The sequence below is a fragment of the Equus caballus genome, chromosome 29, assembly GCF_041296265.1.
Source record: "Equus caballus isolate H_3958 breed thoroughbred chromosome 29, TB-T2T, whole genome shotgun sequence".
Taxonomy (NCBI): Eukaryota; Metazoa; Chordata; class Mammalia; order Perissodactyla; family Equidae; genus Equus; species Equus caballus.
This window is the reverse complement of record NC_091712.1, coordinates 39,539,343-39,559,492: the sequence shown is the minus strand read 5'-3', so window position 1 is coordinate 39,559,492 and position 20,150 is coordinate 39,539,343. Positions and strand designations below refer to the sequence as shown.

General features: G+C 36.3%; 1 protein-coding gene across 47 annotated transcripts in view; it reads left to right on the top strand.

The window, feature by feature from the left end:
* TASOR2 (transcription activation suppressor family member 2) overlaps nucleotides 1–20,150 on the top strand; it is a 99,858-nt gene that overhangs the window by 49,819 nt on the left and 29,889 nt on the right. For 27 of the 47 annotated variants that reach the window (XR_002804992.2, XM_023632334.2, XM_070255016.1 and 24 more), the window contains 11 exons: nucleotides 205–300; nucleotides 1,368–1,440; nucleotides 4,921–5,012; nucleotides 11,852–11,989; nucleotides 12,136–12,260; nucleotides 12,341–12,360; nucleotides 12,463–12,562; nucleotides 14,437–14,537; nucleotides 15,436–15,539; nucleotides 18,705–18,777; nucleotides 18,876–18,938. Coding sequence is in view for 46 of the 47 variants with exons in the window: in XM_023632334.2 (XP_023488102.2) it covers nucleotides 205–300; nucleotides 1,368–1,440; nucleotides 4,921–5,012; nucleotides 11,852–11,989; nucleotides 12,136–12,260; nucleotides 12,341–12,360; nucleotides 12,463–12,562; nucleotides 14,437–14,537; nucleotides 15,436–15,539; nucleotides 18,705–18,777; nucleotides 18,876–18,938 (985 nt within the window). In the remaining variant the exon portion in view is untranslated. Of the gene's footprint in view, nucleotides 1–204; nucleotides 301–744; nucleotides 889–1,367; nucleotides 1,441–4,920; nucleotides 5,013–11,851; nucleotides 11,990–12,135; nucleotides 12,261–12,340; nucleotides 12,361–12,462; nucleotides 12,563–14,436; nucleotides 14,538–15,435; nucleotides 15,540–18,704; nucleotides 18,778–18,875; nucleotides 18,939–20,150 lie in introns of all 47 variants that reach the window. The other 20 variants (XM_070255024.1, XM_070255031.1, XM_070255023.1 and 17 more) reach the window with 5 other exon arrangements.

The following is a 20,150-nucleotide window of genomic DNA, read 5'->3' as shown; positions in this document are numbered from 1 at the left end:
GATCTTTTTAGCTATCACTTTTCAGATGAGATAAAAGATCCTTGGAAATAGTCACTTGAAAGGTAATAATAATATATTTGGGGGAATAGAAAAATAATAAAATTAGTCTTTTAGCAGGAGAAAATCAGATGATGCATTTTTTAAAGTTAATTTGCAAGACAAAATAACGTGTTTATAGCATTTGGTTATTCTCTCTTTATACAGTACAAAACCTTTTACCAAGAAAAAAAAGCAAATAACTATACTCAGGAAGAACTTCAAGAAACCTACGGGTTTCTTCTGTTTGAAACTGAAAATCAGGTAAGGGAATTAGGTTGTAGAAAATTAATTTTATGATATTAATATACAAAATTAATAATATCATTAAACTCAAATATTGGTATTTCAGTTCTGTAAGATTTGTAAGATTACGAGTTAGTTCATCAGTCTTTTTTGTTACTAAGTTTGATGGCAATGTAAATGACAGTGAAAGCTAGTCATATTGATTTCTACAGCTTTTCATAGGTTCTCTTTGCTTTTATGTTATATACATTTGTAAGCTAATGGTAAGATTTAGATTAATGCAAGTTTCTAAGTATCAGTAATGCCTTTTAATGGATATTTCTCCATACTGGATCATTGTTTACATAGATACTTTGTTTTGCTTGTGGAGATTTTTGAAGTTTAAATTACATGGTTTTGGGGATAAGATGAACACTTTCAGCATTCTGGTTCCTTGAAATTGTTTTATGCCTGTCTTTGAAGATCGAACATCCATATTGTTACTTGTGCCTAAATTGTGGGAGAAGGAAACTGCTGTGTGCAGGGTATGTCTCCAAAGATGTGTGTGGCTTCCTGGATATAATTCTAATACTAGAGACCTATAATCCAACTTAAAATAATTCAAAGGTAATATTTTGGTTGGGTTCATGATTTTTAAAGAACAAGGGTAGATTTGCTTAAAGAATAACATTAGCATTTAACGTAAGGATTATATAGTAATACCAAAAGAGTTTATTTAATCCATATACTTCCAAATAAGATGTGTTATGGATTCATACTAGAAAAAAAGCATTTGAAATTGAGACATTTTCAAATTTAGTGATTCCAAAGCTATAATTGAAAAAGAATCTTCAAGAGAGGACTTATCTGTGAGCTTGTTTAATTTGGTTTTGCTGGTGACATTTTTGTTAACAGAAATGGTAAAATTTCATGAAGAACTTTGAACTTTTTACCAAAACACAATTGCCTTACATAAGCTTGCTTTGTGCTGTGAATATATACAGTGTACAGATTCAGATTTATTTGAAAGTTTATAGATTGTAGTGTGATTTCATTGCCTCTCCCAAGACTGACATGATACACACAGTACTATCTTTTGTTTAAAGGCAAAGTTGGTATGTCAACGTGGACTCTGTGTTGGCAGCAGCACCATTACCACTCTGGGTGATCCAGCGAAAGGTAAGTCTATAAGAAAAAAGACTTTCTTCTTTTACAAGATAAAGAGGGTTTTAGTTAATTTCACAAGACACCTATATTAAAAGGCAGTTTTGTTAATGATAACAACCTTTAGAGTCAGAACTTTAAACATATAAATGGGCTTTGAGCCTAAGACTTAAGGTTTTCCAATAGGAGTTACATGATCAGAACTTTTTTTTAAAGGTTGGTTGTACTAGAAAAGATACTCAAGGTATCTTTTAGTATCAAGAGATCAGTATGGTCATCCAGGGTTAATGAGGATCTCTTCTAAAGTATCCTAATGGCGGTAGGAATAGAGAATAGATAGAACTGACCAAACTTGGCAACTATGGAATGTGAGGAGTAAGAGAAAGGAAATAAACAAGTATAAGCTTTTAAACTTACACTACAGTCATCTTATTAATAGAAGAGAGAGACAGAAGGAGAGGGGATTATAGGAAAGCTGATGAGTTAAAAGAGAAAGGTAATCTTATGGTTAAGAATATGGATTAGCACTAAATTAAGCTTCAATTTCTTCATTTGTAAAATAGAGAAAACTATCTTCTAGATTTGTTGTTAGGATTACATGAGACTATGTCAAGTGCTTAGCCCCAAGAGTACACACAGTAAGCTCTCAGTAAATGGATACTGCTACTTTGATGAGTTAATTTGAGACACTGGATTTTCATAAGTGTTTCTGGATGAAGTGTTTCTGCTGGTGGTAAAAACAGTTGGAAAAGAGATTAGGTTTGGAGATTGGGCTCAAGGTGGTGGGGATGGGTGTAAGTTGAAGCCAAAGATATTGTTACATGGACAGTCTAGAAGGAAAAGATGGCGAAGAACACAACTTTTGGGTCCTTATGGGACTAAGGAGTGAGGAGATGGGGTAGACTCTAGAAGGAGGAGTCAAGAGCTGTCCAGTGGATGAAGAATTAGGAAGGAGAGTTTTACAGAAAGCAGAAGGATCTAAGGAAGGGTATTTAGTAGTGTCTGATGCTACAGAATTTGGAGATGAAAGCAGGACTCAGATTATCGGGCTTCATGGCTAGATTCCTGCTGACCTTTTTTTTTTTTTTTTAATAACAGCTTTATTGAGAAAAAATTCACAAAGCATACAATTTGCTCATTTAAAGTGTACAATTTAGTGTTTTTTGGTATGTTCACAGAGTTGTGCAACTATCTGCACAATCAATTTTAGACCATTTTCTTCACCCAAAGAAGAAATCCCATACCGATTAGCAGTGACTCCCCATGCCTCACTACCACCAGCCTAGACAACCTCTAATCTGCTTTTTGCCTCTGTGGATTTGCCTACTCTAGACATATAAATGGAATCGTATATGATCTGTTGTGACTAACTTCTTTTACTTAGCTTAGTGTTTTTGTGGTTCATCCATGTTGTAGCGTGTACCTGTATTTCATTTCCTTTTTGGCTGAATAATATTCCATTTGTATGGTTATACCACATTTTCTTTATCCATTCAGTGGTTAACTGATGGACATTTGGTTGTTTCTCCTTTTTGGCTATTATGAAAAATACTGCAGTGTACATTCGTGTACGAGCTTTTGTATAGACGTCTCTTTTCATTTCTCTTGGGTATACCCCTAGGAGTGGAATTACTGGGTCATATATGGTTACTGTGTGTAAAACAGAATTTTTTAAAACTTACTCAGCTCTTCTAAAGAACATGAAAGGGGATAAATTTATAACTCCAATAACACTTTACATAAAACCTTTCCTCCTTCTCCCCTATTCTTCACCCTCCAGTCTTTTCATTATGAAAAATGCCAACATAGAAAAAGTAGAGAGCTGGATATAATATACCTATCACCTAGGTTTAACAGATAATGTTTTGCATTATTCCCTTCATTTGTTTAAAAAAAAATTTATTTTGCTGGAGAATTTGGAAGTAAATTACGAGTGAAATCCTCAGCTTACGTCTCCAAAAAATAAGGCCATTTTTTCTACATTATTCCAATCCCATGATTTTATTGTTGATGTTTGAGAGGCTGACTTCAGTAGGGTGGTGGAGTATAAGCTCAGTTGTTCCTAACAATACTCTTTCTTAAACACATATACTGGGGTTGATAATGAAATAGCACTACTGCCTATGTACATTTGAGATAGTTTTTGACTCAAATAGAAATGGATAGTTCTGTGCAGAATAGCAATATTTTACATTAATGTAGTATTTTATAGTTTTAAAACTTTATTGATCTTTTTAAATCTTCCTGAGAGTTCTGTGGTTTATGTATCCATGACCCAAGCCCACCCTTCCCACTTAAGTGACATACTCCTCAGTCACGTGCTTATTGTTAGTAAGTGGAAAACTTGGAACTGGAACCCAGGCTTCTAACCACAAGTTCTTTGCTCATTCCGCTGTATCAGAGTGTCCTCACCATTCTTTTATATTTCAAAGGAGATGCCTGGGTTCAGGAAGATCTCTGAAATCTGTCCTTTCCTCCTTTTCACTGCTGCTGCCATGTGGGGATCCTCCTCTCCTGTCCCAGCTCTTAAGTAGCTTTCTACTTGGTCCTGTCTCTAGTCTCTTCCCTCTGTAGACTCACCTCTCCAACTTTTAAGCAGCAGTTTACTGCTTAAAATCTTTGATGGTTCTCTGCTGCCTACAGAGTAAAGTCTAGTAAATAAGCCCATCAGCATGTTCTACGAAGATCTTTACTGTTCAGTCCCAAGCTTCCTTTTCAGCCTCAGCTTCCACCATTTTCTCCCCTGCTCCCAACACTGTGGCCTACTGTCCTAAATAATTTATCATCTTTTGTGCTTCCGTATTTTTGTTCACTCTGCTATTTAGAATTTCATTCCTCTCAGTGTCTAAAGAACTCCTTTCCTAGACAAATTTAATTACTTGATTATTTCCATCTCTCTTTGTCCTCAAGTACAACATATGTCTGACCCATAGTTAAGTACCTACTATTTGTTGGGCTATGATGTGGCTGCCGTGGTGAACAAAATGAAAATAACCCATGGAATTTATAATCTAACAGAATAAACTGCTTGAAAGCAAGGACCTTGTTTTATTTTTCTTGTGTCACTGCTGCCTTGCACAGACCTGCCATGTAGTAAACCTCAGTACATGTTATTAAATAGGAGTATTTACTGAGATTTTTTGCAAAAAATAACTTGAGAATCAGATTACCATAGACCTTTTCACTGAATGATTGTAAGAGAAAAAACAGACAGACTTAGACTTTTCCAAGAATGTGATACTTTTATCCCTTTTTAGTTATTGTACTCATAGAAAATTAGTTATCCAACAGCTATATTCTGTATTATCTTAGCTCTGATTTTTTCATACCTTTAGAATATCTCAAAAGTTTTCAAAAGGTAAGCAATTTCCAAACAGATTTTTAATGTGGACCTTTGTCTTTTGTGTTGTCTTGTTCAGTTAAAGGTAGCCCTGCATGTGAAATGTGTATGTGTTTTTTAAAGTGTAAATTAATCTATATTTTATACTTTTATAGGTGTATACATTTCCAAATACTCAGACTATCTTCACGCAAGACCATGGTATCATGGGAAGTCCGGTTATGTTGTAATTTTTAATCTAATTAAGGTAAAGCCCAAATGTGCTTCTATGTAATTTTTCTTTTAAAAACTAAAAATTATCAGGCAGTGATAATGTTCATTGCAGCCATTTGCTAAACATAGTTCTTTCCAAAGACAGCAATCCAAATTCAGAAAAGATAACTATTTTTGCTCTCCTTTAAAGACAAAGCTTGTTTGTTCATTTAATAGATGATTTATGAATTTTTTTTAAAAAGAAAACAAAATGCTTCAAAATAATACAGAGGTATTCAGTGAAAAGTTTTCCTCTCATCTATGTCCCACGATGCCATTTTTTAAACATTAACAGAAAACAAGTAGCTGCTTATAAAACACTGTGATTACAGTTATAGCAGACAAATTTAGAGAACAACATTCGTTATCTGGTTTAAATTGTCAAAAGAAGAAATGTTTATTTTCTTTATCCCTTACATAGTCCCGTGTAAGTGAATCACACAGAATTTTCACTCAAATAGTAGGAAAACTCTGATTTTAGACGTTGGTGGGCTTTTTGAGGATATATGCTGTGGTCTTTTTGGTGTTTTTGTTTTCGCTTTCCTATTATTTTAAGTTCTTTGGTTATAAACCCAACACTAGTGATTTTTTTTAATAGTGTGAACTCTTCATATTCCAAAATTTGTTCCCAAGAGCTGGAGGGAAATTAGCATTGCATTGGTGCACAATCACAGTCTTCCTTCTCCTGCTCCGTGATAAGTACAGTCATGTGCCACATGATGACATTTCATTCAATTATGAACCACATATGTGATGGTGGTCCTGTAAGATAACTGAGAATCTTGAAGAACAAAACAAAGTGATGGAAGTTGTTAAAGCATCTGCTTCCTTGAAGGCAACGAGACTAACAGAAATTTAAGAAGGGCCTATATCATGGAGAAACTTCTAATGACCTGGATTGAAGACCAGACACAGAAGTGTATCCCTCTCAGTACCATGGTGATCATGGCCAAAGCAAAAAAATTTGTTTGTGATGTTGAATTTACTGCCAGCTCTGTGTGGTTTAAACAATTCAAGAATCGTTATTCATTATATAATGTGAAAGTGAGTGATGGGTCTGTGAGTGCTGATGTGAACACAGCTGAAGAATTTTTGAGAACTCTAGCTGGTCCTGGAGGAAAATTACTTACCAGAGCAAATATTCATTATAGATGAAACCTCCGTACTCTGGAAACGGATGCCTGAAAGGACTGTCATCCATGAGGAAGCCAAGTCAATGCCAGGATAACAGTCTTGCTTGGGGGTCATCGATCATTGTGGGCTACAAATGGAAACCCTTTGTGATCTGGCACAGTGAGAACCCCAGAGCTTTCAAGCATATCAATAAGCACATACTGCCAGGGCAGTACAGGAGCCGTAAGAAGTCATGGACAACCCTACCTCCTCTTCCAGGATGCCCCGCTGAATTGCTGTACTAGTGAAATGGAGAAATGCTGTTTGGAGAATAACATACCTTGCAGCGTTTTGCTTATTGTTCATAATGCTCCCAGACATCCTCCTTTTATTGGTGATCTTTATCCCAATATCTAAGTGATGTTTCTCCCTTCAAACACTCCCTCTGATCCAACCAGTGTATCAAGAAGTTATAGCAGCTTTTAAGGCCTACTGCTTGAGGAGGTCCTTAGCCCAGGCTATTGCTACAGCTGAGGAATACAGTGAGAAGACACTGATGCAATTCTGAAAGGATTACAGCATCTATGACTGCATCAAGAACCTTGCTTGGGGGGCCAGCCCCATGGCATAATGGTTAAGTTCACATGCTCTGCTTTGGCGGCCTGGGGTTCACAAGTTCAGATCCTGGATGCAGACCTACACACCACTCATGAAGCCGTGCTGTGGAAGCATCCCACATACAAAGCAGAGGAAGATGGGCACAGATGTTAGCTCAGGGCCAATCTTCCTCACCAAAAACAAACAAACAAAAGAACCTTTCTTGGGCTTGGGGTGATGTCACCAAGGCACATATGAATGGCATCTGGAAGAAGACACTCAAGAGGTTCGTCCATAACTTCAAAGGATTTGCCACCCTGTCTGGCGGAGGTTGCAAAACTCAACAAGGCTGTGGTTGAGATGGCAAATAACTGTAACCTGGGCAGGGATGAGGAGGATGCTGAGGAGCTCCTAGAGGGGGCTCCTGAGGAAATGACTAATGAGGAGTTCTTGGAACTGATCAGGAACACAGAGCTGAAGAAGAGGCAAGAGAAAAGGAAACTGCAGGAGAAGAAAAAGAAAGACCCTCAAGAAAATTCACAGTGAAGGGTTTAGCAGAAGCTTTTGCAGACCTCACCAAACTCCTTAAAAAGTTTGAAAACATGGACCCCAACACTAGAAGGTTTTCATTAATAGAGAGGAATGTTCATGGTGCATTATCTGCTTACAAGCAAATCTATGGTGAAAAAAAGAGAGCAAGCAAACCCCCATGGACATACTACTGAAAAGAGTGATGCCTCTTCAAGAAGAGCCTCAGGCAAGTCCTTCAGGAGGTGTTCCAGAAGAAGGCACTGTTATCATAGGAGACGACAGCTCCATGCGCCTTATTGCCCCTCAAGACCTTCCAGTGGGACAAGCTGTGGAGGGTGGTAGATAGTGATATTGATGCTCCTGACCCTGTGTAGGCCTAGGCCAATGTGTGTGTTTGTGTCTTAATTTTTAACAAAAAAGTTTAAAAAGTAAAAAAGTAAAATAAAAAATTTTTAAATAGTAAAAAACTTATGTAATAAGGATATAAAGGAAGAAAATATTTTTGTACAGCTGTACAATGTGTTTATGTTTTAACCTAAGTGTTACTACGAAAGTCAAAAATTTTGAAAAAATTAACATTTATAAAGTAAAAGTTATAGTAAGCTAAGGTTAATTAGTGGAGAAAGAAAAATTGTTTTAAAATTTAGTGTAGCCTAAGTGTGCAGTGTTTATAAAGTCTACATACAGTAGTGTATGGTAACGTGCTAGGCCTTCACAGTCACTCCCCACTCACTCACTGCCTCACCCAGAGCAACATCCGCTCCTGCAAGTTCCATTCATGGTAAATGTCCTATGCAGGTGCACCATTTTTTATCTTTTATACCGTATTTTTATTGTACCTTTTCTTTGTTTAGTTATGTTTAAGATACATAAATACTTTACCACCGTGTTACAGTTGCCTGCAGTATTCAGTACTGTGTCATGATGTGCGGGTTTGTAGCCTAGGAGCAATAGGCTGTGCATATAGCCTAGGTGTGTAATAGGCTGTACCCTCTAGGTTTGTGTAAGTACACTCTACGATGTTCACACAGTGACGAGATCGCCTTATGACACGTGTCTCAGAAGGCGTCCCTGTTGTTAAGCGATGCACGACTGTGCTGTAGTTCTGCTGTAAAAGTATGCCTGTCAGCTCAATTAACAAACATCTGCTTTTTTATTTGCGTTAGATTGTGCCTCACCCTTGGGTTCTTGCCCCTGTATCCCACCGTGTCTGGTGGATGTTGCTGTTTAGTTCTCACTCTTAGTTCCTCTTTACTGCTCCAAAGCCAGCCACACCCAGCATCCTAAGGTGTTTGATGGAGAGAAGATACAGGGTGTGATTGTTCACTGAGAAGTGTTGTTTGTATTCTTTGACTTCTTAGTATTGCCTTTGGGGGTCCTGTAATTGAAGAGGCAGGACCTTAACAGGAAAAGAAATTGTTTTTTTTTTAAAACAAGTAAATTCTTCTTGTGAAGATAAAAATAAAAGTTGTCTATAATTTCGTGCCTCATTTTGGTATACGTTTTGTATCTTTTTTTTTCCATATATGTCATTAAATTCAAAACAGCTTTTAAAAATCATTTTATGATATTTCATTATATGGTAAACTTGACTGTCCTTTTTTTTTAATTTTCTTTTTCTAGAAGACATACAACCCTTGATGAAGAGAAATTTGTGGTGGGAAATACTATGGAGTGTTCAGTAATTAGGGCCATTGGTCTGCTAAGCACTTTACCGCATATTTGCTCCTTGCTAATTTACTGGGTCCTGGCATAGTAGATGTATCTTGGTCTGTAATTTACAATTGATAATTAATACTTCAGTTTGGAAACTTGTCTTTTGAAACTTTAGATTTCATTTGTTATCTTTGATGTTATAGTCATTGAATAGCCAATCTGTTAGGTGGGCTATATAATTTTTCTTTTAAAGAAATGGTTCTCTTAAATTTGGGGTGATTCATGTACTTTTTGGATAGCATGATAAAAGCTGTGGACATTTGCCTCAGGAGGATGCCCAAACATACCAAAATTTTAAATATAAGCATACCTCATTTTATTACATTTTGCTTTATTGTACTTTGCAGATGTTATATTTTTCACAAATTGAAGGTTTGTGGCAACCCTGTGTCAAGCAAGTCTGTTGGCGCCATTTTTCCAACAGCATTTGTTCACTTCATGTCTCTCTGTCACATTTTAGTAATTCTCACAATATTTCAAGCTTTTTCATCATTATTTTATTTGTTGTAGTGATCTGTGATCACGATCTTTGATGTTACTATTGTAATTGTTTGGAGTGGCACAAATCCTGCTTGTATAAGATAGTGAACTTAATTGATAAATGTTGAGTCTGTCCTGATTGTTACATCTACTGGCTTTTCCCCATCTCTCCCTTTCCTTAGGCCTCCCTATTCCCTGAGACACAATATTGAAATTAGGCCAATTAATAACCCTGCAATGGCCTCTAAATGTTCAAGTGATAGGAAGAGTCTTGTGTCTCTAATTTTAAATCAAAAGCTAAAAATGATAAGCTGATTGAGGAAGGCATGTCGACAGCCGAGATAGGCCAAAAAGCTAGGCTCTTTTAGCCAGTTAGCTAAGTGGTGAATGCAAAGAAAAAGTTCTTCAAGGAAATTAAAATTGCTTACTCCAGTGAACACATGAATGATAAGAAAGTGAAACAGCCTTGTTGGTGATAGGGAGAAAATTTTAGTGGTGTGGATAGAAGATGAGACCAGCCACGACATTCCCTTAAGCCAAAACCTAATCCAGAGAAGTCCCTAACTCTCTTCTATGAAGGCTGAGAGAGGGGAGGAAGCTACAGAAGAAAAGTTGGAAGCTAGTAGAGGTTGGTTCGTAAAGTTTAAAGAAAGAAGCTATCTGCATAACATGAAAGTGCAAGGTGAAGCAGCAAGTGCTGATGGAGAAGCTGCAGCAGGTTATCCAGGGGATCTCGCTAAGATGAAATTAATGAAGTTAATGAAAGTGGCTACACTAAACAACGAATTTTCAATGTAGCTGAAACAGCCTTCTATTGGAAGAAGATGCTATCTAGAACTTTCATAGCTGGAAAGGAGAAGTCAATGCCTGGCTTCAGAGCTTCAAAGGACAGACTCTCTTGTTAGCGCCTAATGCAGCTGGTGGCTTTATGTTAAAACCAGTGCTTGTTTACCATTCCACAAATCCTCAGGCCCTTAAGAATTATGCTAAATCTACTCTGCCTGTGCTGTATAAATGGAATAAGAAAGTCTGGATGACAGCAATATGGTTTACTGAATATTTTGAGCCCACTGTTGAGACCTGTTGCTCAGAAAAAAGATTCCTTTCCGAATATTAGTTCTCGCTGACAATGCACCTAGTCACCCGAGAGCTTTGATGGAGGTGTACGTCAAGATTAATGTTGTTTTCATGCCTGCTAACACAGCATCCATTCTGCAGCCGATGGATCAAGGAGTAATTTTGGCTTTCAAGTCTTATTATTTAAGAAGTACATTTCATAAGGCTATAGCTGCCATAGATAGTAATTCCTTTGATGGATCTGGGCAAAGTAAATTGAAAACTTTCTGGAAAGGATTCACCATTCTAGATGCCATTAAGAACATTCATGATTCATGGCAAGAGGTCCAAGTATTAACATTAGTAGAGTTTGGAAGAAGTTGATTCCAACCCTAATGGATGACTTTGAGGAGTTCAAGATTTCAGTCGAGAAAGTAACTGTAGGTGTGGTGGAAACAGTGAAGAATTAGAAGTAGCCCCTGAAGATGGGACTGAATTTCTGCAATCTCGTGATAAAACTAATGGATGAGGAATTGCTTTTTATGGGTGAGCAAAGAAAGTGGTTTCTTGAGATGGAATCCATCCCTGGTGAAGATGCTGTGAAGACTGTTGGAATGACTACAAAGGAGACGTAAACTTAGTTGATAAAGCGGTGGCAGGTTTTGAGAGGATTGACTGCAATTTTGAAGGAAGTTATGCTGTGGGTAAAATGCCATCGAACGGCATTGCATGCTACAGAGAAACCGTTCATGAAAGGAAGAGTCAATCGATGCGGCAGACTTTATTTTTGTGTTAATTGAAGAAATTGCCACAGCCACTCCGACCTTCAGCAACCACCACCCTGATCAGTCAGTATCCATCAGCATCGAGGCAAGATCCTCCACTAGCAAAAAGATTACAACTCAGTGAAGACTCATATGATGGTTAGCATTTTTTTTTTAGCGATAAAATATTTTTTAATTAAGGTGTGTAATTCTTTTTTAGTCATAATGCTATTGTACACTTAATGGACTACTGTATAATGTAAACATAACTTTTATATGCACTGGGAAACTAAAAAACTCATGTGACTTGCTTTGTTGCAATATTTGCTTTACTGCATTGGTCTAGAACCAAACATACAATATCTCCGAGGTATGTCTGTACAATTTTATGGGGTTTGTGAATAATTAAAAGTATTATTATCCCTAAGATAATTTTCTAAGAACCATAGTTCTTAACACAGTTAACTGTTCTTTGAAATACATCCACATCCTTATTAGTCTCCTTTTAAAAATGAATCCTAGAGTAAGATTCTTGCTCTTTGAAGATATCTGATTAGTCTTAATATTTTTATTCTAGGGAAAAGTCAAGTTTGTGTCTGAGAATTACACAGCTAACTATACTAGCCCATCTTCTGGCTATGATTGCCACGTGGCTGCAAATACTAACAAGGTTTCTCACAAGACGAGTCATTTTCGCACCTTTGAACTGAGTCAGGTATTGTCACCTGGGAATATGTCATTCCCAAGATACATTTCTGAATCTAATGTGTTAAATTTCAGGACTGGGTGGGGTTGAGATAGGCTTGGTACGTATGGAATTTCATAGTGTTACCCTGATGATGCTCATTTCTTTTCTTTTAGTATTACCTCTATGAACTTTCAGGCAGCACTGTTAATGAGCGACCCAGACAGATCTGTCCATATGTAATTGTAGCTTTTCAGTACAGGGAACCTAAAAAGATGGCAGCACCAGCTGTTAAAAGCATGTAAGTAATTATGTAGACACTTTGTTTTACTAGATTTGTTTCCTTTGCTCTTATAAAAATGCTTTTTTTTTTTTTTCTAGACTTGAACTCAGTGAAAATGGTAAGAAATTATTTAATTGGTTCTGTGAGGGGTTTTTTTTAAGTAAAACTTTTTGTTCATAAATAAAATAATCAGTTTCTTTCTTACCCTCATTTCTTAAAGTTCTCACCTCTCCATGGAAAGGCAAATTAATTATTCAAGGCTGCCAACTGTGTGATATAACTCTTCAGTCCTCCTATGGTTCAGTAGTTCCAATACAACTGTAAGTATTGAATTTCTGTTCTTTACTAATGCTTGTATAATTTTTTTTTTTAACTCTCATTTCTGGGTCTTGCTTGTTAGCACTGGTGTGAAATATAGCAATTGCATTTGGTTTTAGATTACTTTTGGGTAGGTGCATAGAGCACAGGGTCATGACACAGGAGACCTAAATTCAGATAAATTCTGCCCTTGGCTTTGAAATAAGTTAGTTTTATAAATCTTTGACAGATCACTTTCTGAATTTTAATATCTTAATCTGTTCATGGAAAAGTGACCTCTCAGGATAAATCAAATTGATTTGATACTAGAAGTTTGACTTTCCCCAAAAAGCAGATTAGATTTGCCTAGATAGCAGGTGCAGCAGATTATAGCCTCTTAATTCTATTTTTGAGTCTTTGTTAAGATTTGTGATATTTGATTTTCTAATTTTCACATTTTCCTAGAGTGGTATTAAATAGAATAGCTGTTACATGTATATACATTATAATGAATTATCATAATATTTTCTTCTGGGGAACTGCGAAGGCCATCTTTGTTTAGTCTGTTCTTAGTTTGCACTCAAAACCCTTGAAAGATAGACAGTTTAATTGAAATATAAGGTGAAAACTGATGTGCTCTCAGAATTCATTTTCTTTCTATTGGCCTTTTTTAAAAAGAGTTAGAGGTATTATAATCCATAGAATAAAGTAAGAATTCTTTGAATAAACATATGGGAGAGAAGGGAAAGTTCTTTCTCACTACAGAGTGCAACTAATAAGTGTAGAAAGAGTAATGGACTTAGAAAATCACCATTCGGCAGCACCGTGATAATCAGTGGATACTCAGAATAGTAGGTGAAAGTTGATGGTATTTCTCTATCTCACAATATATCCTCAAAACTTACATATTAATCACAAAGGGGAAAATATAGACTTTACAGTGGGAAAACTGCACATACCACCTTAACTAAGTGGTTAAGTTAACGTCACCAGGAGTAGAATAAACATGTGCTTCCTGGTATGATGCATGGAGAATATGGTATCACTTCTGTGGTGGTCCTGCCAATCTAATGAGAAAGAAATATTAGACATACCCAGATTGAGGGATGTTCTGCAAAATAAATGGTCTATAATCTTCAAAAATGTTAAGGTCATTAAAGATAAAGACTAAGAGACTGTTGCCTATTGAAGGAGACTGAAGAGACATAACTAAAATGCAAGGTGTCCTCCTGGATTGGATCCTGGACTGGAAAAAAATTGTTTTCTTTTGTTATAAAGGACCTCAGTGAGATAATTGGCAAAATTTGAATAAGGTCTGTAGGTTAAATAATTGTAGTATATAATTGTTAATTTCTTGATTGTGCTATTTGTTTCGTTGTTGTATAAGGAAATGTCCTTTTTTAAGGACGCACACAGAGAAATATTTAGGGGAAAAAAGGGCATCTATAAGTCTGCAAGTGTTTCAAAATGAATTTTAAAGAAGGAAAAGGTAGTCAGGGGAAGTGATGCAAAAGTCTGGATGCGGTTCATTCTCTGGCACTCATGGTAAGCAATCCAATATTGTCAAAAGTTTTCAACTCTGACGTAGTGTAATTTTTAGAAAATTCTCATGCTAGTATGCATAATTCTCCCTCACATCTGTATATTTTGGTTATACCAAAAATACGTGCATTCAGGAAATGTGAACATATTTGCAGACCATGGTCTGTGGACTCGTATATTTGAAAATCTGTAATATTTATAAAAATGCACATTATTTGACCTGAAGTTTATCAATTTAGATGTTTTGTGGTTATGTTATTTTTGTTTGCATTTATATTAGAAAACCAAAAATTATAAAGCTGTAGATAGTCTCAGTGTTTATTACATTGCATGGTTTTGTTGTTTTCTTTCTTAGCCCACATGAACTAGATTTTAAGTATGTAATGAAAGTATCGGCTTTGAAGAAAAAATTACCAGAAGCTGCCTTTAGAAAACAGAATTACTTGGAGCAAAAAGGTCTGTTCAAATGTAATGATTCACTGCATGTCCTGGGCTTTGTTTCAGTTATTTCCCACTCTTAAACATACACACATAACTTCTGTTTTGCCTTAAGTGATTCTTAAAAGGGTCTTTTGGGAAAGCTGTAGAATTGCTTTGTGATTGATTTCCTTGGAGGCCAGCTAGAAACGGAAAAGTAATTTCGTCTAAGATGACAAAGACTAGCTTCAGTATAGAATACCGAGGGTATTAAGCAGACAGGATATGCTCACTCATAGTTGCAGACTCAAACCACTCCCTTCGAGTTGGACAGGACTTTTGTGGTGGTTTTTATTTATTTATGTACTTTTAAATGAAGCAGAAAATGTGAGAAGGAAATTTCTTGGTCATTTAGATTAATTCATGGAACATTGATCTTTGTATTATTTATATAGTATTTATTTGTCTTGTTAATCTTATAATAGTGTCAGTATAAATGAAAGCATTGTTTTCAAATACTTTGTACAGTAACTTTTTATTAAGTTTTATAACCAAGAACATTGAATGATAAATGTTTTTTGAGTAGTCTCCCTAGTTCTTTCATCTTTTTAACGTATAAAATGAATAAATTGGGGGCTGGCCCCGTGGCCGAGTGGTTAAGTTCACGCGCTCCGCTGCAGGCGGCCCAGTGTTTCGTTGGTTCGAGTCCTGGGCGCGGACATGGCGCTGCTCATCGGGCCACGCTGAGGCAGCGTCCCGCATGCCACAACTAGAAGAACCCACAACGAAGAATACACAACTATGTACCGGGGGGCTTTGGGGAGAAAAAGGAAAAAATAAAATCTTTAAAAAAAAAAAAAATGAATAAATTGCTTATAGAAAAGCATAATAGCATTTTAAAATAATACATGTTCTGTTTTTCTGGTTTTCTCCACAGTCTGTTGCCAAGATATGTGCTTTGATATGTATGAGGTGGAACTGTCAAATAAACAAGGGAAAAAAATAGATAAACTAATAGAATACATAAAAAATAAGCAATTGGTAAGAATCATCAATTTAAAGTATAGTTATTGTTTTTTCCTTAAATTGAGAAATTGGTATCTAATTATTAGTTGTCTGTGCCAAGGTGGAATTATTTAAGCTTTGCTGAAAGAGTTTCCATCATTTAATATTTATTGACATTATCGACACGATATTTGTTGACTAGCATTCTCATCCCCTTTGTATCAGTTTACTTTTATTGTCTCACTAGTCAGTTTATATTCCTGATTTTAAGACTAGGAGGACAGTTTTCCTCAAATCCTTTGTTGTTGTTGTTATTTTATGATAGAAGAATCGAGTAGATCCTTAATGTTTCTGCGTTAATCTAAGGACCACTTGTAAGATACTTCTTTAAAAGTGACCTGTATCAACCCATAAGTTATAAGGAAAAAAAAGTTGCCTCTTCTACTGTTTCCATAGTGTAGAAAGTAAGACCCTACTGAGAACTATATAGGAATCCAAAGACTTCTCTCTGTGCTGTTACCCCGGGCTCCTCAACGTGCGGGTAGGAGTCGATGCTGCCTTTATAGTGAATGATTCCTAAACATCCCAAAGGAAACGGTGCAAGTGTGGAACAGTGGCCACACAAGTCTGAGCCCTTTAGTGACTTGACTGACTGTCCCCATAGTAGATAGCGAGACATCAGTAAATTAAAATGGAACATCTAGAGTCTAAGTTGTGAAGGCAAGCCGTCTTAGGAATAGTGTCAGTTAAGGTACTTTGAGTTGCATGTAACAGAAAACCAAACTGGCATAAACAGTAAAGGGATTTAATTAGGCTCACTTTTCAATTCTAGGTGATAAGGCAAATGCAAGTGCTGCTTGCTCAGGACTCTTTCTCTTTCAACTTCACTCTCCTCTTTGTGATAGTTTTGTCCTAAGGCTGCCAGTCAGGGCTTCATGCTTCCTTTCTATATCCAGAGGGAGAGAGAACCCCTCCTCCAAACCGTTACTTCAGTTTCATTAGACCAGTTTATGTCATTTGCATATCCCTCAGCCAGTAACTGAAAAGGGAATGGACTACACTGATTAGCTCAGGCTCCACCTTCCAGAACTGGGTACGAGGTCACTCCCACGCAATCTGCAGTGTGGGGCTGAACTAGGCGACATTGGAAGTCACCTAAAAGCTGTCATTCTAAATCATAAAAATAACAGTGGAATATCTATTGAATATCTACTGTAGCATTGTAGGCTCTGTTTTTTTGAAGTGACGTAGTCCATTTTATATTTGGAAATTAAAAGGGAGGAAGTCTAAAGATATTTTCAGAAAACGCATTAGTGAAGGGACTACTTGTAAGTGCTTATAGTATTGAAAGTAATAGAGACTTGGTGCAGAACTTTCCTTTGCAACCTGTTTATTAATAGTAATTATAGAAATTACATATTACACAAGGTCTTTCCTCCTCAGTGCTCCATGCTTCTTTTCTTCCCTCATCATATTATGAGTAGTTTTGTATATCAGTCTCCCCAACTAGACGTTAAGTTTCCTGAGGGCAGGTATCATGTCTTAAGCATCTTTGACACCTTAGTGCCTGGTCTCTAGTGGATGAGCAATAAATATCCTCTGAATAAAGTGTGTGTGGGTTTGTACCTACAACACTGAACTGCAAGAACAGTACAGAGCAAGGTCTCTTTTTAAAAGAATGTTAAACACATAGATGACTGTATTTTTCTGTGTGTAAATGGAAGAGACTAGAAGTAGATCCTGAAAAGATTCTATGATTTCTCCCCACAAAGGTTAAAATAGAAAGTTTATGTAGCTTTTTCAGTGCATGATTTGAGAGACTAAGATGTACTACATATTTACGTTTTATTTGCACATTTTTTGGAAGATAGAAATGTATGGTTTTAAGTAGATACAGTTTTCATCTATATGACGAAACTAAATTGCAGAACAATGTGGAGCCTAGTTATTGTCACTTTCACTTTCTATATCAATAGAAAGTGAAACAAGAATTATACCTGTTTGCAGTTTAATAGGTACCAAAGCTATGGGTATATATAACTATTGGTATATTTATTTAGTAATTCTTTCTTGAGTGCTTACTGTGTTCCAGAAGCAAAAATACAAATAGTCCCTGTCATTAAAGAACTTATAAGACCGTGGAGGAGACAAAAATGTAAACTATAAATGCATAGGGGCTATAATAGAAACATCTGGAGACTCACAGTAGTGATTGTTCCTGTTAGTGAAGTATCAGTGTTATAACTTAGTTCTAATATAATAATTAGAAGACTTTTTTCATACTTGAGTTGTTGTTGATTAATTTATCAATTTACCATATTTGTAGGCTTATGACCTATCAATTTTTTAGATAGAATATTTTGTCACTTTATTTTCTAAAATGGTGTATTTTGTTTATTTTTTTAACTGAAAAATTATTATATGAACATTGGATTTTATCTTTGTTATGGTTATATAGGCTTTTGAAGTGGTGAATAATAGGAAAGAAAATCTGTTATTTTTATGATTTAGAATGACAGCTTTTAGATAACTTCCCCTGCTACCTGGAGACAAAATTCCTTGTTACTGGAAACATTAAAATTACAAATTTTTTTTTCTTGAGCTCAAGGTTTCACTGAAGACTATGATAGAGGGGGAAAAAAGAGGAAGAAGTTATTTTCATCTGCATTTGTTATTGCCACGGACCTAATTATGTTATTTTCCATTATTTTCCATCTCTTAGGCTGCTATAGAAAGGATCCTTTTACTGGATGATATCTTTTGGTTTTTCTGGTTTCAGGATTCTGTGAGGTTTTGTGTAAATAAGAGCTTAAGAAGCCAGTCCTAGGTCTGCTCCGCCTTGAATTCGTAGAGGCTGAATGCTAACAGATTGGCTACCTGGGCAGCAGTATGAAATGTCAAGCATCTCAGTGAACTCTGAAATGTCTCTTCTCTGCTTGATTTGCTATGTGATCGAACACTATACTGAAACTAATCCTGGAGGGGCCAGTTAGTGTATGTGGCCCTAACAGGGCCAAGAATATCTGAGTGCTGAGGAACTTGCAGTTTCTGATACTGGGGACAAAATTTCCCTGATTCCCTAAACACTAACATTTCAAGAATTTTTTTTTTCTTTTCATGAGCTCAGAATTCACTGAAGAGTATGATAGAGGGGGAAGGAGGGAGGAATTGAATCTTCTTTCTTTTTTTCCTATGTTTAAGGCGATCATCAAACGCTTAGAAGATCGGGAGTTTTTCATTTTACTTACATCATCAACCTTACTATCAGAAACAAGTAAGGACAACTTTTTTGAAAAAATATTTTTCAGTGTGTTTACTTTTGTTTTATAAAATCAACAACTTAACTTTTCTTCTGATTTTCATTCTGTATAGATTTTGGAGATGAGCAAATGGGGCTACATGGGTTACATTTATTCCATTCATCCCCCTCTACAGGTAAGGGCACAGTGATTCGCAGGTCCCTGAATCTGTCAGCTGTTTTTCAGTCATCATCTTACTTAACTACTTTCCTCTCTTAAATAACTCTCTTCCTTCAACCTCCCTAGTTCGTCCTTCTCTATCTCCTTTGCAGGCTTATCCTTTCTTCTGAGTTTCCCACCCACATATCCATCTGTCTGTTGACATTTCCACTTGGGTGTCCCTCAAATTCAGCATGTCCCAAATTGAATTCATTTGCTATTGAACAGCAGTAGCTGGGAAATAGTTTCATCATAGTCTGCCGGGTAAGTGGGACTCAAGGCCTCCACAGATGCGGCCCCCTCTCTCTGGGCTCCTTGTCTCCTTTCCCTTTGTTAAGTGAGGTTGACCCCATAAGACCAAGAATTGGCTCTTAGAGGCAAAAAAGTATTACTCATACAGTATAGAAATAGATATACAGTATATCTGTGGTATTAAAGTTTCAAAGAGCAACTAGGAAACGAAGTCTAAAAAGGATCTGATGGTGGGGGCAGATAATGAATAAAATCACAGGAGAAGCACTGATCTGTCTAGCCTGTTACTCCTGTCTGTCAGGTGTCAATTTAAATGTCACTGTATTGATTCCTGTCACCACTCTTCCCTCAATGAAGACCCCTGGGCTTATCGTCATTGTAACAAATATTTATTTGTATAATTATTTTAATGCCTGCGTTTCTTATATTCTACTTTATCCTCACTGCCTAATGCCAGGCACCTAAAAAATAATAAATTTTTGCTGAACAAATAAATAAATGGAGTCATTTCTTTTTGTCATGAGAAAATTTTCCTCATTGTTTTATAGTTATACTATATATACTATATATACTATGTGTGTTTAAACATAAAATTATATGTAGCATTTATAAAGTTAAAACCAATACAAAAGTGTTTTTAAAGTTGATCTTTTGAAATTGTATTCAGTTACTAAAAGCAGAGAACTGCACTTTTCTTGGGCATCACTTCTCTGGACTAAGCAAAACGTTTACCCAGTTATAACAACATGATGGCAGGAGCTGTTGACTCTTTTCAGGCATTTACTAGGTCAAGTATTGTGCTAGGTGTAATTGATTTTGCAGCCCTTAAAAGAGGTGTTCTTATGACCATTTCAGAGATGAGGAAAGTGAGATTTAGACTGGCCCAGGTCACACAGCTGACTCTTGAGCTGGCTTACGACTCCTGTCCCCAACCGCC